Source organism: Carlito syrichta, unplaced genomic scaffold (assembly GCF_000164805.1).
Source record: "Carlito syrichta isolate Samal-C Ts95f unplaced genomic scaffold, Tarsius_syrichta-2.0.1 Scaffold290416, whole genome shotgun sequence".
Lineage (NCBI taxonomy): Eukaryota > Metazoa > Chordata > Mammalia > Primates > Tarsiidae > Carlito > Carlito syrichta.
Window position 1 is genome coordinate 4,014 of NW_007234512.1, and position 16,577 is coordinate 20,590.

Sequence of the window (16,577 nt, forward strand, 5' to 3'; positions counted from 1 at the left end):
GGATTGAGCAGGGTCCAGGAGAGACCCCAGGTTGGGAACTCAGCATAGAAGGAGTGGAAACCTGGAGGCTCCCGAGACCAGAGAAAATGGAGGAGAAAAGCCACAGGCATATCCTTCCTGTGGCTTGGGAGCATGATCTGTTCCAGTTTCTTGATGTAGGAGTGCGGGAAGCCCACTCTGGAAGTGACTGTATTTGTGTGAACCTGCATTGCTCTGACCTGCGGTGCCAAAGGCTACAGCTCACAACCACCAAGACAGTCCCATGCTCCCTCCCAGGCATTTGTGACTTAAAAGGCACCTCAGCTTTCTAAAGGGCTTCTTGATGAGCCCTCTCCTAGGTGGGCCGTCCATTTTGGCATCCTGGCCTGCCATGATGGCCTTGGCTCCTGGACATGGTGGCGGGGAGCAGCTGGCCTCAGTCTGAAGGACCACATGGGGAATGGTCCCCGGGTTGCAGCCTAGGCGGCGAGCAGGTGGGGCTGCCTTATCATGCGGGCGGGGATATTGTACGTGGGCCGGACGTGGACCTCCTGACCTTCATGTGCTTCTCCTCGCGCAGCAAGTGAGTGTGAAACATCGGCCATGCTGCCGCTGGAGTGCCAGTACTTGAACAAGAACGCCCTGACGACCCTGGGGGGACCCCTCACTCCCCCAGTGAAGCATTTTCAGCTAAAGCGGAAGCCCAAGAGCGCCACTCTGCGGGCAGAGCTGCTGCAGAAATGTGAGTGAGGGTGGCCCAGGGTTCCATTCCTTCCATGCTGAGGTCCGAGGCTCTTTTCACAAAATGGTCAGAGTACTGCAAAAGTCTCTTGTCGTAAACCAAGGGATCACCTGCTAAACTGTGGTGTCTGAACACATGCCTTAGAAGGTTCAGAATGTCCGGGTCAGGGTCTGGGGTCCCCGTTGCACAAATGAGTCGGTCCCAGCTGGGCCGTGTGGACGTGCTCATCGGGCGACATGTGAGAGACTGGACTAGGCCCTGGCCCTCGTGCCTCTGCCTTCTCGACTTGCCAGTGACCTCAGCCTTCCCTTCAAGACACCGCATCCTTTCATTCACTCTTCCCCAACACTGTCTCAGAAACCGGCTTCAGTAAGTCTGATTTTGAATGGTTCTGAAATGAACATTCATAACATCTGTTAGTACGCTGTGTTTAGGAAATCCGAGTAACGTTCACAGCAGCTGCCGGGGCTCCAGGCCAGAAGGCTGCTGCAGGGCCCAGCCCTGTCCGAGTGGCTAGGCGCAGCTGTAAGGACCACTGGCAGGGAATAAAGCTCTCTGCCGGCCCCTCGGGCTCCGGCCCTGTCCCCTCCTGAGGTCAGCAGTCACACATGGCCTCTTGTGGCCCAACCTGGCACCAGCCTCTACCCTGGGCACGTGGTCTCCTCTGCCCCTCCGGCCTTCCTGAACCAGGTCAGGACGATCTCTTTTCATGTTTCCTCTGACATCTGTGCAGATTTGTGCATCTGGACGGGGAAACCCTAGACAGTGCCTGCTGGCCCTTTGAGAGGGCCTGAAGCCCAGAACCTGAGGGTCCCTATGCCGCCCATGGAGATGTGAAAACCGCCAGGGGATCTTTCCCTTGTCCTCTGCCCCTCTGTCCGTCTCCTGGGAGGTGCAGCCCTGGTCACGCAGTTCACGGCCCCATCCCGTGAAGGAGGTTTTGACATAGAAAATCTACTCGTGGTACTCAGATCGTGTTAGGCCTCTCAGAGAACAGACGAGTGTGTATTTCGAAAAGAAAGAATGTGATGAAAACTCCACACTCCTACGTTCCGTCCCTCAGGGTCACCGAGGCATGACTTCCAGGGGTGAGGGAGAGCGCTGTTCCTGTGAGGGGCCTGATGCGCCTTTTCCGTTACAGCCACGGAGACTGCCCAGCAGCTGAAGCGCAGTACGGGGGTGCCCTTCCACGCCAAGGGCCGCGGGCTGTTGCGGAAGATGGACACCACAAGTAAGGCCCCGCTGTGCTGTGAGCTGCCGTGAGCTCAGACTTGGGGCGCGACACCCAGCGCCGTGAGACGCGCGTGTGTGTCGGAGCACGTCCTTGCTCGTCACGGCCGAGGGCTCGGCGTGAAAGGCATCCCTTCTCCGTGGGAAAGCCGTGTCAGAGCGGAAGAGTCGGGCGACAGCCCTGGTGCGCTCGGGGTCCCCTCACTGGCTCTCCGCATGAGGAGGGACCGGGAGGAGGGTGAAGCTGAGGCTGGGGAAGCCCAGGTTTGGGTCCAACACTTGCTTGTGCTGCTGTGCTGAGTGCGGCACGGGCGGTGTGGCTGCGCGTGGGGACTGCGGGCGGCCTGTATCTGTGGCTGCTCCCGGCCTTCCCGACTCGGGCCCGCCGGCCTCAGTGCTGCTCATGAGATGGCGTTTCCCGGGGCACAGAGGACCTGGAGATGGCAGACGCAGCCTGTGTGTGGGCCGCAGGCTGAATCGGGAGGAAGTGTGTGGTGTAGACAGCGGTCCCGAGTCCTGCGCTGAGACGCCTGGGCCGGGATCTGTCCATCCTGATTCTGCATTGTCCTCGGGCTCAGTCACGAATTTAAGTAGAATGAATACTTGTAACAAGGAAATGGGGTGCCACTGGGTACCGTGGCAGGGGACACACCTCCAGAAGGCACCGGACACGGCCTGGGGATCAGAGTGCAGGGCCGGCGCCTGCCGTACCTGGCAGGAGAGGAGGGAGGCCCGCTTCTGGAGAGGGTGTCAGTCCTTGAGCCGACACTGGCGGTGCGGCTCTGGGTGCGCTTTGCCTGGGGCTGACACAAGAGGCCTGACGCTGCCCGGAGGGCGTGGGCAGGCACTGGGGCGCCACACGTAGGCCTCGGAGTCTTCGATGGACTTGAGGATGGGGCATGGGGGAGGAGAGGCCGTCCTCGAGCACGCGGACGGCTGTGCAGAGAGGCTGAGACCACCCCGCTCGATGGCTTTTGCCTCCAGATCACGAGGCTGGTGCGTGACGCTGCCGTGTGCAGTGTTCTTGGCGGAGAGAGGAGGTCTCGCTCCCCTGGGCAGGTCGACGGGTTGCCCTCCCGCGGCCACAAGGAGAAGGCCCGCCCGCACTCCCTGAGCTCTGGGGGCCCAGGCGTCCTGCCAGCTGTTCCCCGCCCTCATGTGGACACAGCAGGGCGGTGCCGCGGACTCTTGGGACTAGAGGGAGGGGCCTCCCGGGGCCGTGGCCGCTGGGCCTGAGGATGCTGTCCGCTCTCCAGCCCCGCTCAAGGGCATCCCCAAGCAGGCGCCCTTCCGGAGCCCCACAACGCCCAGCGTCTTCAGCCCTGCCGGGAACAGGACCCCCATCCCGCCGTCGAGGACACCGCTACGGAAAGAGAGGGGCGTGAAGGTGGGCCTGTCCCCTGGCTCCTGTGACGCCCCAGCTGCGCCTCCCCTCTCCCCACTGTACTAACTGGCGCTGTGTGTGTCTTGGCAGCTGCTCGACATCTCTGAGCTGGACATGGTGGGCGCTGGCCGCGAGGCAAAGAGACGAAGAAAGACCCTCGGTGTGTGTCAGGCCTGCCTGGTGGGGGTGCTTTGCAGGGAGCGGGGCCCTGCCAGGGTGTGTTGTGATCAGAGTTGCTGGGTAACCCCGAGTGAGGGCCACGCTCCCTGAGGTTCCTCCTGCTGGACTGGCAGATGCCTGTGTTTCTTGTCCCGCGCATGGCGGCGTATTCCCCAGGGGACAGTTTTCTTCTTTGCCGGGAGACCATTGAAGCCGCCGTCATGAGCTGAGCGTGCGCAGGCGACATGCGTGCCGCGGGCCTGGCCGTAGGCCTCCAGGGTCACTAATAAGGACTCTTGCAACACCCGCAGATGCGGAAGTAGTGGAAAAGCCCGCCAAGGAAGAGACTGTCGTGGAAAACACCACCCCCGACTACGCGGCCGGCCTGGTGTCTACACAGGTAGGCGCGGGGCTGCCCGTGTCTGCCCAAGGCCCACAGCAGCACAGCGTGTGCTCCCTCACGTTCCGGTGCTGGCTGCCAGCGTGTGTTCTGGTAGAGAATGAATATGTAATGTATGCATAGATACACACACACAAACACACGTACACAAATAGGTATGTACACGTGTGTGGTACGTGTGTGTAAATGTGGGTATGAGAGGCAGCATGAGCCATGGGGCACTGGCGTGGGCCTGACTTGGGCGTGGAGCGAGCACTTGCCCCGTGCTCTCTGGAAGGCTGCCTGGGGGTCCCCGCACGCGCCACGGTTTTCGCTCTGTCACGCAGAGGTGGGTGGCCATGAGCCCACGAGGGCCTGTCGTGGTGCCGGTGCCCTCGCGGGGCAGCGAGGAGGTGGCTGGCCGTGTTTCCAGAGCTCAGCGAGGACGGGTGACCAGGTGCAGACACGGATGGGTCTTCTGTTGTCAGGGCCTGGAGGGCGCCACGCTGCCAGAAGAGTTTCTTTCCTCCTGTTGCTTGCCGTTTTCTGACTTTCTTAGAACGAGCCTGTCTTCCTTGTCAGTGTGCTGTTGTGCTAAGAAAAGCACCCTTAAGCCTCCTGCCTCCCTCCACGGAGGCCGGTTGGAGAGGCTCCCCAGCCGCCTCCCTCTCCTCACTCAGGAGCCGCTCGGGCCCCTCCTGCTGGAGTGGCTCCAGGCGTCAGGGAGCTGGGGTGGAGAGCCAGGTCTGGCGTCAGTCCCGTCGTCCACCCCGGGAGGAACAGCCTGATTCCTGGGCCCTGAAGGAGTCGGCTCAGCCTGAGGCGGGTGGAACCTGCGCCCTAAAAGCCCGGTCTTCTGGAGGGTCCCCAACTGTCTTCCAGAAACTCGGGTCCCTGAACAACGAGCCCGCGCTGCCCTCCACGAGCTACCTGCCCTCCACACCCAGCGTGGTGCCTGCCTCCTCCTACATCCCCAGCTCCGAGACGCCCCCAGGTGAGCGGAGGGAGGGATCTGCCGCCTCGGCTCGCCCAGGTGGGCGGCGTGCCGGGTCCGCCGCGCCCCCTCGCCGCTGCTCACAAGTCTCCAGGGCACAGAGCCAGGAAGCCTCGGGGACGCTGCTGGCCTGAGCCTTCAAGCGTGTCCACCCAGGAGGTGACCTTGCCCTCGCGGTGCTGCGAGGGACCCGTGGTCCTCGCTGTGTCTTCAGGACCAGGACATGGGTTGTCTGCTGGAAGAGGCGGGTAGGGCGGGTAGTCCTGCTCGCTGGCACCAACCTCAGGAACCCAACATGAGTTGAGCCGGCTTTTCCCTTCTGGGGGCAACAGGCAGCTGCCTGTTGTGGGGCTTGATGGGAGAAACGACTTGGTTTGTGAGGACTGTTCTGTCCAGTCTGCCCAGATAATCCAGGGAGGGAGCCGAGGGGCATCATTTCACAGAGAGGGTGCCACTGAGGCTCCCCCCCAGAATTTTGGAAAGAAAATTCCTGAGCAAAAGTTAGAGGTGTGCTAGTGAATGCTGCATGTAGGCATTTGCCTCACTGAGCTGTGCTCTACCTGCCAGGAGAGTGGTGGACAAGGGCTGGGTCACCTTGGCGTCAGGAGCCTCACTGGGCCCCAGAGTGCCCGGGGCTCCAGAAAGCGTCTATCTCTGTCTGCTCACCAGTGCCTGGGCTGTGGACACCTGTCCCCAGTCCAGGAGCTGCCCAGAGGCCATGTATCTTTCTGAGGGTCTGGAAGGGCCCGGGAACCACCCTCTCTGTCCCTCTGACTGGGCTCTTGGGACTGGTGCCCTGGCTGAGCCAGGGAGAACTTCTCACGCAAGGGGTCAGACCGGGCCCCTGGGCAGGGCGGGTCAGCAACTGGGCCAGGGAACGGAGCTGAGCCCGCAGCTCCAGGAGCCTCTGGGTCCGGAAGCAGACCTGGGTGCAGAGGATGGGGGCCTAGCCTTCATCAGGCCCACTCCGCCTGCAGCTCCGTCTTCTCGAGAAGCCAGCCTGCAGGCCAGCCGGCCACCTGAGGAGCCCAGCACCCCGAGCCCCACGCTGCCAGCTCAGTTCAAGCAGAGGACACCCATGTACAACAGCGGCCTGAGCCCGGCTGCACCCACACCCGCAGCGCCCACCTCGCCTCTGACGCCCACCACGCCCCCGGCTGTCGCCCCTGCCGCCCAGACGCCCCCGGTGGCCATGGTGGCCCCACAGACGCAGCCCCCTGTCCAGCAGCAGCCTAAGAAGAACCTGTCCCTCACGGTAGGTGTGCCTGGGTGGGTCACAAGCCCCCAGCTAGGTGGTGCGGCCTTGGCGGGTGGCCTGACCCGGGGTGGGGGTGCCTGGAGGAGGAAGCAGGAGGCGGCCCTGTTGGTGACTAGGCGCCCACATTCCCTTCTCGCTTGCAGAGAAAGCAGATGTTTGCCGCACAGGAGATGTTCAAGACGGCCAACAAGGTCACGCGGCCCGAGAAAGCCCTCATCCTGGGCTTCATGGCCGGTTCCCGAGGTGTGTCCGTGGGCTGGGCCAGGGCGGTGCCTCGGGCGGTGGGGCCGGGCCCCTTGTCCCCAGGCGCCCACCCAGCAGCCTCTGCTTCCCGCAGAGAACCCATGCCAGGAGCAGGGCGACGTGATCCAGATCAAGCTCAGCGAGCACACGGAGGACCTGCCCAAGGCGGACGGCCAAGGCAGCACCACCATGCTGGTGGACACAGTGTTCGAGATGAACTACGCCACGGGCCAGTGGACGCGCTTCAAGAAGTACAAGCCCATGACCAACGCGTCCTAGGGCCGCCGCCCCCGCCTCCGCGAGCTCCCGGGGATGAGAGCTCTGCCGCCCGAGCAGGCCCCGGAGGACACCCCGCCCCTCCTTGCCGCGGAGCTCCAGCCGGTTTACGTTTAGGTCGTTTCTCCGGGGTGTCTGGGGGCTTCTTTCTTACATCTTAACATGGGTTCCTCTTGTGTGATTTAAGACCGCTTTGTGGATTCACGGTTCCATTTCGGAATGTTGAAGTTAGCCAAAAAAGTTGTAACTCCCTAATGTTAGCGACAGCTCTGCCTGTTAGACTTTTACCTGAGTTAATTTTTTCTAAAATTCCGCTGACCGCGATGAGGACTCTTCCTTGCTAGTGCAACACCCTGCCAGGTCGAGGCTGAGGGGACCAAAGGTGGCGCCAGCCATGCAGGGGACAGGACGGGGGACACAGGCCTCGTCCACTGCCAGCGCCTGCCTGGACTTTTATATTTGTCTTCAGTACAGCGTGGACACTTGAGACAGTCTTTGGTACCTATTTTCACTGTAAAACTGTCTGGATGATTAAAGGTTAGCTTTTCTACAGAAAGCCTCCGTAGCTGTGTTTTGGCCAGCTCAACCTCCCTGCTCCAGGAGTGCTGTTCCTTCCAGCTCCCAGGTTGCTGTCAGGATGGGGGCTGTGGAGGGGAAGTTGTCAAGGACCTCAGGCCGGCAGCGTGGGATCAGCGCAAGGGGAACTGCACACATGGCTGAGGGCTACTCAGCCAGAAGGTCATCGGATCCTCCTTTCTTGACCATGCTGCCTTTTTAACTCCTAATGAAAAAAGGCATTTTTCCAGCATCCATTCCCCCTACTAGCCCAGCATTTCTCATGCTTCCCAGGGTGGACTGCTCTAGCCCCTCCCCACAGATGGAGGCGAATACCACTCCCCCGTGAGAAGTCAGAACTGGGCCAGGTAGGTAGTTGCCTTGACATTTAAGTCACTGAAAAAAACGGAGAAAAATTCAGAACACGGTCCCATAAAATAAGTTAAGAAAAAAGCCTTTAAAATGTTTTTAATACAAAAATACTCATACACAATTTTCCAAACACAACTTTCCACTTTAAATGCTATTTACCCCCAACTGGCAAGTCTCAAATCCAGATTTCAGCATACTTCCCCGAATTTCAAGTTTTTAAGTCTAACTATCAACCCTGGCGATAGCACCCAGTATTCCTAAGAGGAATCTGACTTTGTATTGTATGATGTTTTGACACCATTAGGCACATTTAAATGTGTATGTAATTTCTGACAGGGCATTTCACATCTCAACAGCGTACGGTGACACCATGACACCCAATGGGCACAGTGTTTCTCCTCTAGTGACTTAACCATCAACAGCTGCACGCATAGGATCCAGAGATTTGGCAACTGACAGTCATTTGTATAACTTTAGTTAGACCAGGCTTAATTCTCGAGAATAAGGTAGTTCTGGGAGTGGGTACTGTACACATACCAGTTTACGTGCCCAGTAAATGCTTGGAAGGTGTCAGAAGCACAAACCTGAGTGTGTGCCGGACGGGCGTCGCTGGGGCGCAGAGAGCTATCCTCTGAGGATAGACAGCTGGGTTCTCAGCACTTCAGGTGTCAGATGAGTTTCCCCGCAGATGACCACATGTTACAACTGCCTGGCGGGACACATCCCTGTGATGCCACATGTGCACGCAGGTGCAGGTTTAGGTGCAGATCCTGGAAGGTTTCTGACAACAAGGGGTCCTGAGGTGTTTGGACAGTTGTCGTTTCTTTTGCTTCACATTCATGACAAAGGACCGAAGCGGATGTTCAGAAAGTCACCGAGTCCAAGAACAGATCTCCCCCGAGTCTGAGAGCAAAGCTAGGTAGGTCCCCACACCAGCTGTGGTCATGACTGTGTGCCCACTGCACCCCAGTGGTGGTAAGCCCTTCCAGGCCAGGCCGCTGCCCCAAAGCCTTGTTTTCCGCTGATTTATTACTGGTATTCTAAGGGTATTCAAAGTTAGTGTTATCTGCTCATTAGTTTAACAGTTTTTGGCAAGGGAGAGGAAGCATATTTAAGATTTTTGCAGTATTTCCTTCAGAAAGATCATAGTCTGGAAGTAATATCAAAGTGACTCAAAACTCTTAAAATTTTCCTACCATCAAAGATAAAAATAAGTTAATCTGCTTCCCAAAGTGCACTGTAAAACCCACCTGATGTTTTGAATTACGCAGAAGTCCCTTAGCTGGTAGGAAAGGATTCTACAGGCAAGTGACAGCTTCAGCCCGCCGCCGGTCAGTGGGGCCCCAAGGCCTTGAACTCCAAGTGCCAGGGCCAGGTGCATGAATGGACACGGCCTTCCGAGTGTAGCATTAGCAGAGTAAATCTCTGAACTGATCTGAAGACACCTGGAGAGGAGATAGGGCTCTCAGCTTACGAGCACGTCCCATGCCCGTTCCATAGAGTAGGGCTCAGCCTGTATGTGAAAGTCGCCGACTGCAGAGCCCTTTCCTTTGGGGCCTTTGTCGGACACTTTGTTAGGGACCCGACGGTAGAGGGGCCGGCCACCAGCCAGTGAAACTTCCTCCGGTCGGTGTTCGGGGAGACAAGGGACCTGCAGGACTTCTCATCTGAAGCCCAAGCTTGCGGGTCTCACAACATGGAGCAGTCAGTCTTAGGCCCAAGGACTCTGCCATTTGACAGGGAGAAAAAAGGTACGAAAGAATTGACGGGGAGACCTCAGTAGCAGTTTTTCAAGAAGAGTTCTTTAAACTTTTTCCAAAAGGATGTTCTCCTTGGGTGATGTTTTTTAAAAGCCAGCAAAAAAGCACCTGCTGCTGCATGTTCTTTCTCTCCCACCCCACCCCACCCCCACGCAGCCCCTCAGAGCATGCGGCACCCGGTGGGACGGGGCACACAGGGCCTCCCCTTTCTCAGCCTGCGCCCCACTTCCCAGGGTCAAGAGGATCCCCCAGAAAAGAAGAGTCAAGGCATCCGAGGAACACAGTACTTGGATATTTCTCACTCTGTAAGGCTGGACCTTTTGGAACAAAAGATTCTTGATGTCTCACAGGGAATTGGGTGCCAGACCTGGCCTAAACCAGTGCCTGTGCACACGGGTGCAGGACGTGGCGGGCAGGCTCACGCTGGGACGTGTGTGTCTCAGCTGGTGTCATGGCACAGAGCTGCAGTTGGCACATCCATGTTCTCCACGCAGAGGCCCACGGAGTGCTGAGACGGAAGGCGCGTGGGATGGCAAGAGCTCTGAACGCTGGGTCTCTCCTCAGCCTGTGTGCTATGTCCCTGGGCCCATTGCCCGAAGTGCCCTCCGGGATCCCCTGAAGGGGCACTCCCAGTGCTTAAACAGACCGTGCCGGTGTGCCCCTACCGAGATCGTGTTTTGGTCACAGAACTCAGGCTCGCATCAGTAAATAGACATTTCAGTCGGTGGTGATTGTGAAATAGGTTTAGCAGAAATCTATTGAGAATAAAAGCCAGAAACTGGTCAAGAAAAGCCCAGTGAAAAAACTATACAACATTTCCCCACATGTCGAGCAGAACCTAGTGAGCTGGGAAGACAGGCCCAGGGAGCAGAGGCCCTGCCTGGCCGCCGACGGCTGCACCATGTGACCTGTGCGCTGAGTGCACGTGTTGGCATTCAGTTCGATTCCGTGGAGATAAACACGGGAGGGAACCAGACAGCACTGTCACTGTCAACACTGGCAGGGCCAGCTCTTCATTAGGATGGAAAAGAGCATTCTGAGGAAAAATTCACATTAGTTTAAAAAAAACAAAAAGAAAAATCATAACAGCTTGTTTAAAGAGCAAAATAATGATAAAATGATGGTTTCCAGGAATCCAGGGTCCGGGTGCGTGCACCGGCCCCTCCCTGGTCTCTCCTGAGTGACGGCAGTGCTGTGAGCAGGAGCGGAGGAACGGGACGCTCAGGGAACGGTGCTGACCCCTTAGATCAAACGCTACTCTCTACACTTCCGACGAGATACAAACGTTCCACACGCCAACCCACTGCCAGTCATAACTTCAACCTAAGACAGCGCGGGAGGGAGCCTGGACCTTGTGAGGCGTTCAAGTTTCGCGGTAATGCTGTGGCGTGAGGCCTGTGTGTCCTGGACGCCGAGCCGGGCTCGGGCGTGGTCAGTGCAGGGCAGCGGTGCTGCCAAGGATGGCTCAGTGGTGGGAGGCGCTCCCTCCCGAGGAGGCCTGTCCGTCTGTCCTGGCGGCCGGAGCTGGGGCCCCCGGCCTGTCCTCGCGCGCCCTCTCCCCCAGGCAGGGCTGGCCGCCCTGTGCCGCCCTTGGATCTGGCCAAGCTGCCCCCTGGCGCTATTTGCCTTCCGTGACTCTCCGCCAGCACCGCCTCTTCCGCCTCTTCCCCTTTGCCTTCCCGGGCTCGGGGAAGGGCGTCTCAGTCTTGGCACTTCTGACCGACGCTGGCCCCAAGTCATGCTCACAGCAGTAGGACTGCCCGTCCTGGGTGCAGCGGAAGGCTGTCCCGTCCTGATGCTCCTTACAGAACGAGTTGGGGCACAGGTGACAAAACGAAGTGGAAGGTTTGCCACACACGTCACAGTGATGCCAAGGACACTCCCACTTCCCTGCAACAGAACACCGGACATGAGCAGTTAACACACGACGGAATCACAACTTCCACACCGCCAGGGTTGAAGCTGCTCTTAAAACCATCGCGTCCAACGAATGCAAGTTACAAGAGTGCTGGTGGCGCAGCGAGCGGGACGTGTGACAGGCCATCCCCACCGCTGCCCCAGCAGAAACGCGGGCCCCAGCGGTGCCTGCCCACCCCGCAGTGCCCGCCAGGCCTCCGCATGCCAACTGTCAGCCACTCTTTATGCGTAGCAATCAAAGAGACGCTGGACTGGGTGCAGGAGTGCCCTCCCACGTGAATGACAGGCTCGGGGTCCGCTCTGCTCCGAGTCCTGCCCGTGGGAGGCCTACCCTGTGCATGTCCGGCTCTGGCTTTCCCTCTGTGCCCTGCCTGCTGCTGAGGAACCGATTTTCTACTTGGGGATGGACCTTTCTGGAATGAATCTGTAAAAGGCTTTTAGGGGAGGAAGAACTCTCACATCCACCACAAATATTTTTCTGTGTCATCTGCCTTTTGACCTTGGTTTGTCAACTTTCGTCATACAAAATATGTATTTTTGCTTCTTGTCTTTGGGTGAAGGTCTTTTCACTTGTCTCTTGGGATTACAGTCCTACCCCTAGTGACATTTTGCCAACGACAAAATGCATACCCGCCGGCGGTCCCATGGGAGTACCATGGCAGGGGCCCCACAGCCAGGCCTGTGGAGGTGTACTCTTGACGGTCACTCAGTGCCAGAGTCACCTGACAGCACACTACTCAGCACACGTCCTGGTCACGAAACGACATGTGGTAGGTATGTAGGGCTACTGTTTCACGCTGGTGCTGTGATCTCTGAAACACGGGGTGGAAGAAGCAACTCCCTTTTGCTTCAGGGAACCAGATATACAGCTCATCGTCAGCCAGTGGCTCCTCCTTCTGCCCCCAGGGTCCTCTCTGGGGACAGCATGACCCCTGCTTCCTGGGTGAGGGCTCTACCCTCCTTTTCCAGCGTGCTGCCGCCGGCCGGGGCCTCCTGGGCCTCCTGGGGGAACGAGGATGCAGAGGCTGCTCAGAAGACCCTCTCCTGGCTGGAGCTGCGGACCCAGGGCCACCTGCTTCCCTCACCCTGCTTGGCCCCCTGTGGGCTCCCACGTGGGCATGCACGCCAACTCTCCGGCAGGCGGTGAACAGTGCACACCACGCACGATATCTGTTCAACGCGTAGCCTGGAACGGTTTGGAACAGAGAACGGCTGGCTGCCCTGGACCGGGGACTGTCACTTCACGAGGGACTGATGCATTTGTGACCGGATGAGGCCCAGCCGCAGGAACAGCAGTGAGAGCTGTCCACCGGGAGCCCTCTCACGGACACGGCCCGGGACTGCTGTGCCTGTCTACCTACCGAAGGGCCGCTTGCCCAGGCCCAGGCAGGACAGGTGGTAGGCCTTGGTGCAGAACTTGCGGTCACACAGCACCAGCTGCCCGCCGTCGCCGCAGCGGAAGCACTCGTCCTCCGACTGCCTCTTCCCTTCCCCTTTGGCTCTGCGCCGCCTGGTTTTCTTCTTGGCCTTTTTGCCCTTTTCCTCCGAAGAAAGGGACGTTGAGGTCTGGAATCAAGGATTCAGCACAATGCACGTAAAAGAACTACATGGACTGAAGCATACACAAAAGCCAAGAGAGCCAGGTGGAGTTGCGGACGTTTCAGAAAGCTCTGCAGATGTTTTAACGTGGAGGGAAGGGGGTGTCCTCCCCATGCTCGAGGGGGGGCACGCCCACATGGGGCTCCCAGACAGGCGCAGACTCACTGGACTGAACCTGAAAAGGCCGAACAGAGACCGAAACAACCACCAGCCTGTGAACAGCTTCTAAGAGCGCAGCTGAGCAGCAGGCAGACACACACCTCCCAACCCGCGGATGGGACCCACGGGGCAATGGACTCTGCCGCAGGGCAAACGGCTCCCACGCGCTGCCTGGGCTCTTCATTAGGAATCTCTGCAAGAACGTGGGAATAGGAGGATGGCAGAAACCGAAGAGCATCACCAGCACAGCCGAGGACAGACACCAACACAGGGCCGTGGCTATCAGACCCGGGTCCAACTCACTACAGGAAAGGGAATGTCCCCCCAAGTCCATGACCTTCCCAAGACAGTGGAATATGACTGTATTCGGCAACAGGGTCCTTGCAGACGTAATAAGTTAAGATGGGGTCAGACAGGAGCATGATGGCCCTCATCTGGCATGACCGTGTCCGTATAAGAGGGGAAACTTGGGCCACACAAAGGGAGAACACCGTGTAAGGAGGAAGGCAGATGTCGGGGTGAGGCTTCCAGAAGCCACAGCACGCTGAGGATAGCCGGACACCAACAGGAGCTGCGGAGTGGCCTGGAGAGATTCTCCCAAGAGCCTGCCGGGGGAACATGGCCCTGTCCACACCTTGATTTCACATCTTGGGCCTCCAGGGCTGAGAGGGGCTCAATTTTTGTGTTTTAAGCAACCCAGTCCATGGTACTTTGTTCTGGCCGCCATAGGACACACACTCAGTGACGAGTCTTAACAACCGACCTCTGTCGAGAGAGGCCGCGCCTGCCCGGGAGCTGGACTTCCCACCACCACAGGGACCTCACTCCTGCCTGTCACAGCAGCAAGCCAGCTTGGAGGAAGTCACCATGTGCGAGAAGGCATGCTCCTAGGCTTCTGAAGCACCGCTCCGGAGCTCTGAGAAAGGAGCGGCCGTAACCGTACCTTTGGTCTATCCCCAAGGAATCCGCTGCAGTTAGGCGCTCCACACCGACAGACTGTTTTTTCATTGCCCAAACAATCGAGGTTGTAATTAAAGGTCAGTTCTGTCCCTGGGAGGAGAGGAGACAACACCACACTAGAAACTCCTTTCTCTCATGGAGCCAAGGAGCTCACATTAGGTCTGCAAAACACGCCTTACTTTCATGTCTACAACAGGCATGACCCGTGGCTTCTCGCTTTTGCTTCGTAAAGTGGAGATTCAAAGCCAAACCAAACCTTCGCGTCCCCAAGTGCCGCCCCAGAGCCTTCCCAACCTGGCCCCATACGCTCTGGGCAACAGCCAGGAGCCCCCACGCAGAGCCTCCCAGAGCGCTGTACCTGCGGGAATGTCACACACAGCAAACAGGCCCACACGAGTGTCCCCATTCACTGTCCACTTGAGGGTCTCACAGTTAGGCTGGCAGCTGTGATTCATGAATCGAGAATAGTTTCCTTTGGGGCCAGCATCAATGATACGATCCTGCAAGGTAAAAGACATGTTATATACGCAGTCAATGCTTAGTAATCTCATGTTATTTTATGTATGTATGTATGTATGAATGTATGTATGTGTGTATTTATGTGTTGGCGTCTCACTATGTCGCCTAGGCTGGAGTACACTCACGGCCACCCCACAATCGACCTGCTGGGCTCTGGGGATCCTTCCATGTCAGCCTTCCAAGTAGTGGAAACTACAGGTGTACACTACCATGCCTGGCTAACTTTTTTTATTTATTGTAGAGATGAGGTCTCGCCTGGGCTGGTCTGGAATCCACGGGCTCAGGCAATCCACTCGCCTCGGCCTCCCAAAGTGCTGGATGACAGGCTGAGCCAGCAGTCCGACCTCATGTTATTTTTAAAGGAAATTTTCACTCTCAGAATATCCACTGAGGCCAAGTGCAGTGGCTCACACCTGTAATCCCAGCACTTTGGGAGGAAAGGTGGGAGGATTGTTTGAGTTCAGGAATTCAATTCTAGACCCACCTGGGAAACACAGTGAGACCTTATCTCTACAAAACATTTAAAAAATTAGCTAGGCATGGTGGCATTCGCCTATAGACCCAGCTGATTGCGTGGCTGAGGCAAGAGGATCGTTTGAGCCTAGGGATTCAAGACTAGCCTGGGAAACAGTTAGATCTTGTCTCTACAAAAAATTTTTAAAAGCAGCTGGGCATTGTGGTGCATACTTGTAGTCCCAGCCATTTGGGAGGCCGAGGCAAGATGATCACTGGGGCCCAGGAGTTCCAGGCTGAAGTGAGCTCTGATTGTGCCAAGACCTCATCTCCAAAAAACAAAAACAACAACCCCAAAGACCCACACTGGACGAGTACTGTTGCCTGTTGTACTGAAAACCGTGATGTCCTGTGTCCCCTTGGACAGGACACCCCCAAACCAGTTCTATTTCTCTTGCTCACAGAGGGGGGGTCAGGACCATGTGGAGAGAACCGAGGCCTAGTGAGCGCGCTGGTAAAGATAGCACCACCCATGATGATGACAACGGGAGAACTAGAAAGCCCACATCCACAGCTTGTAGAAGCATCACACTAACACAAGGGAAGTCTGACCCCATTAAACAATTGGGTAGGGGTATAAACAAACAATTTCCAAAGACCCAATCTGGCCAGACAAGCAGAGGGAAGGCGTTCCAATTCCCTAGCCATTGAAATGCAGATTAAAAAGTGTCAATGAGCCTGACTTTTCATCCACGACACCTACGTTACACTGGCTGAGATGAGAGGGTGGCTGCAGGGCTGGCAGGATGGGTTTTGATAAAGCAATCTGGGAAAAGTAATATATTCTGGCCTGGGAACGACTGGCTGACATCCAACTGCTGCGCACTGAAGGAATATTCATGTCCATCGAGGCAGAAACTCAGACGACAGCACTGCCCAACAACGGGAGATGGACAGACAGAGCATGGCCTTGAGTGCTTCACCCCAGAAGTCGCCAGACTGACCACACACCTGGGTGGAGTTCCCGCTGTGTGTGTTGGGGGCGTGGGAGTACTTAAAACGCCACATGAAGTATCACAGTTATGGGTTCATATGAAATCATGTATGTGAATGGAGAGTAGATAAGTCCGTACATAAGCAGAGGTGTCTGTCTGTGAGCCGTGTCCTGTGGTCCCAGGACACAGTGGGCCTGGGAGAGGGCATCTACACACGCCACCTCTGGCTCAAGCATGGGACCACTTGGGGACCCACTGCCTAGAACACATGCACGTTGCTGTTTCCTTAAAAACAGAAATGGACACAGCATGGTGCTCTGCAAGGTTCCCCGTCCCCACACAAAACGTAACAACCTTCCCAGAGTTCCAATTTGTTCCCTTCCACAGCCGCTCGATGCTCCTAGACTCGCATGTGCTTCTCTGCCCTCTGCTGATGACTTCGAGCTGTGTCCCACCATGCTGTGACACACTGTGGCCACGTGCTAGTATGCACGTGTGGCCGGCAACCAACGCTGCTCCAGGACAGCGTGGGGTGAGGATGGTGCAGGGTGTGCGGCTGCGGGGGCCGCCAGTGCCAGCAGGACAGCCCCGATCCCTGACACCCCAGCGGCCTACTGTTTCGCCTGTGCCTCTCGGGTTGTGGG

General features: G+C 57.5%; 2 protein-coding genes across 2 annotated transcripts; one reads left to right on the forward strand and one right to left on the reverse strand.

Moving 5' to 3' along the window:
- The first annotated feature begins 527 nt into the window (after positions 1–527).
- On the forward strand, positions 528–7,200 carry NELFA (negative elongation factor complex member A). Its single transcript, XM_008054431.1, has 9 exons — positions 528–721; positions 1,863–1,952; positions 3,208–3,338; positions 3,426–3,495; positions 3,806–3,894; positions 4,756–4,867; positions 5,845–6,122; positions 6,269–6,368; positions 6,463–7,200. Exons 1-9 carry the CDS (start codon positions 583–585, stop codon positions 6,645–6,647), a joined length of 1,194 nt encoding a protein of 397 aa, XP_008052622.1. The 5' UTR covers positions 528–582; the 3' UTR covers positions 6,648–7,200.
- Positions 7,201–10,693: 3,493 nt separating this feature from the next.
- Positions 10,694–14,461, reverse strand: LOC103256602 (histone-lysine N-methyltransferase NSD2-like). Its single transcript, XM_008054432.1, has 4 exons — positions 14,325–14,461; positions 13,950–14,056; positions 12,610–12,814; positions 10,694–11,221 (listed from the first exon to the last, which is right to left on the reverse strand). The coding sequence occupies exons 1-4, from the start codon at positions 14,419–14,421 to the stop codon at positions 10,950–10,952; spliced, it is 681 nt and encodes a 226-aa protein (XP_008052623.1). The 5' UTR covers positions 14,422–14,461; the 3' UTR covers positions 10,694–10,949.
- Between the last annotated feature and the right edge of the window lie 2,116 nt (positions 14,462–16,577).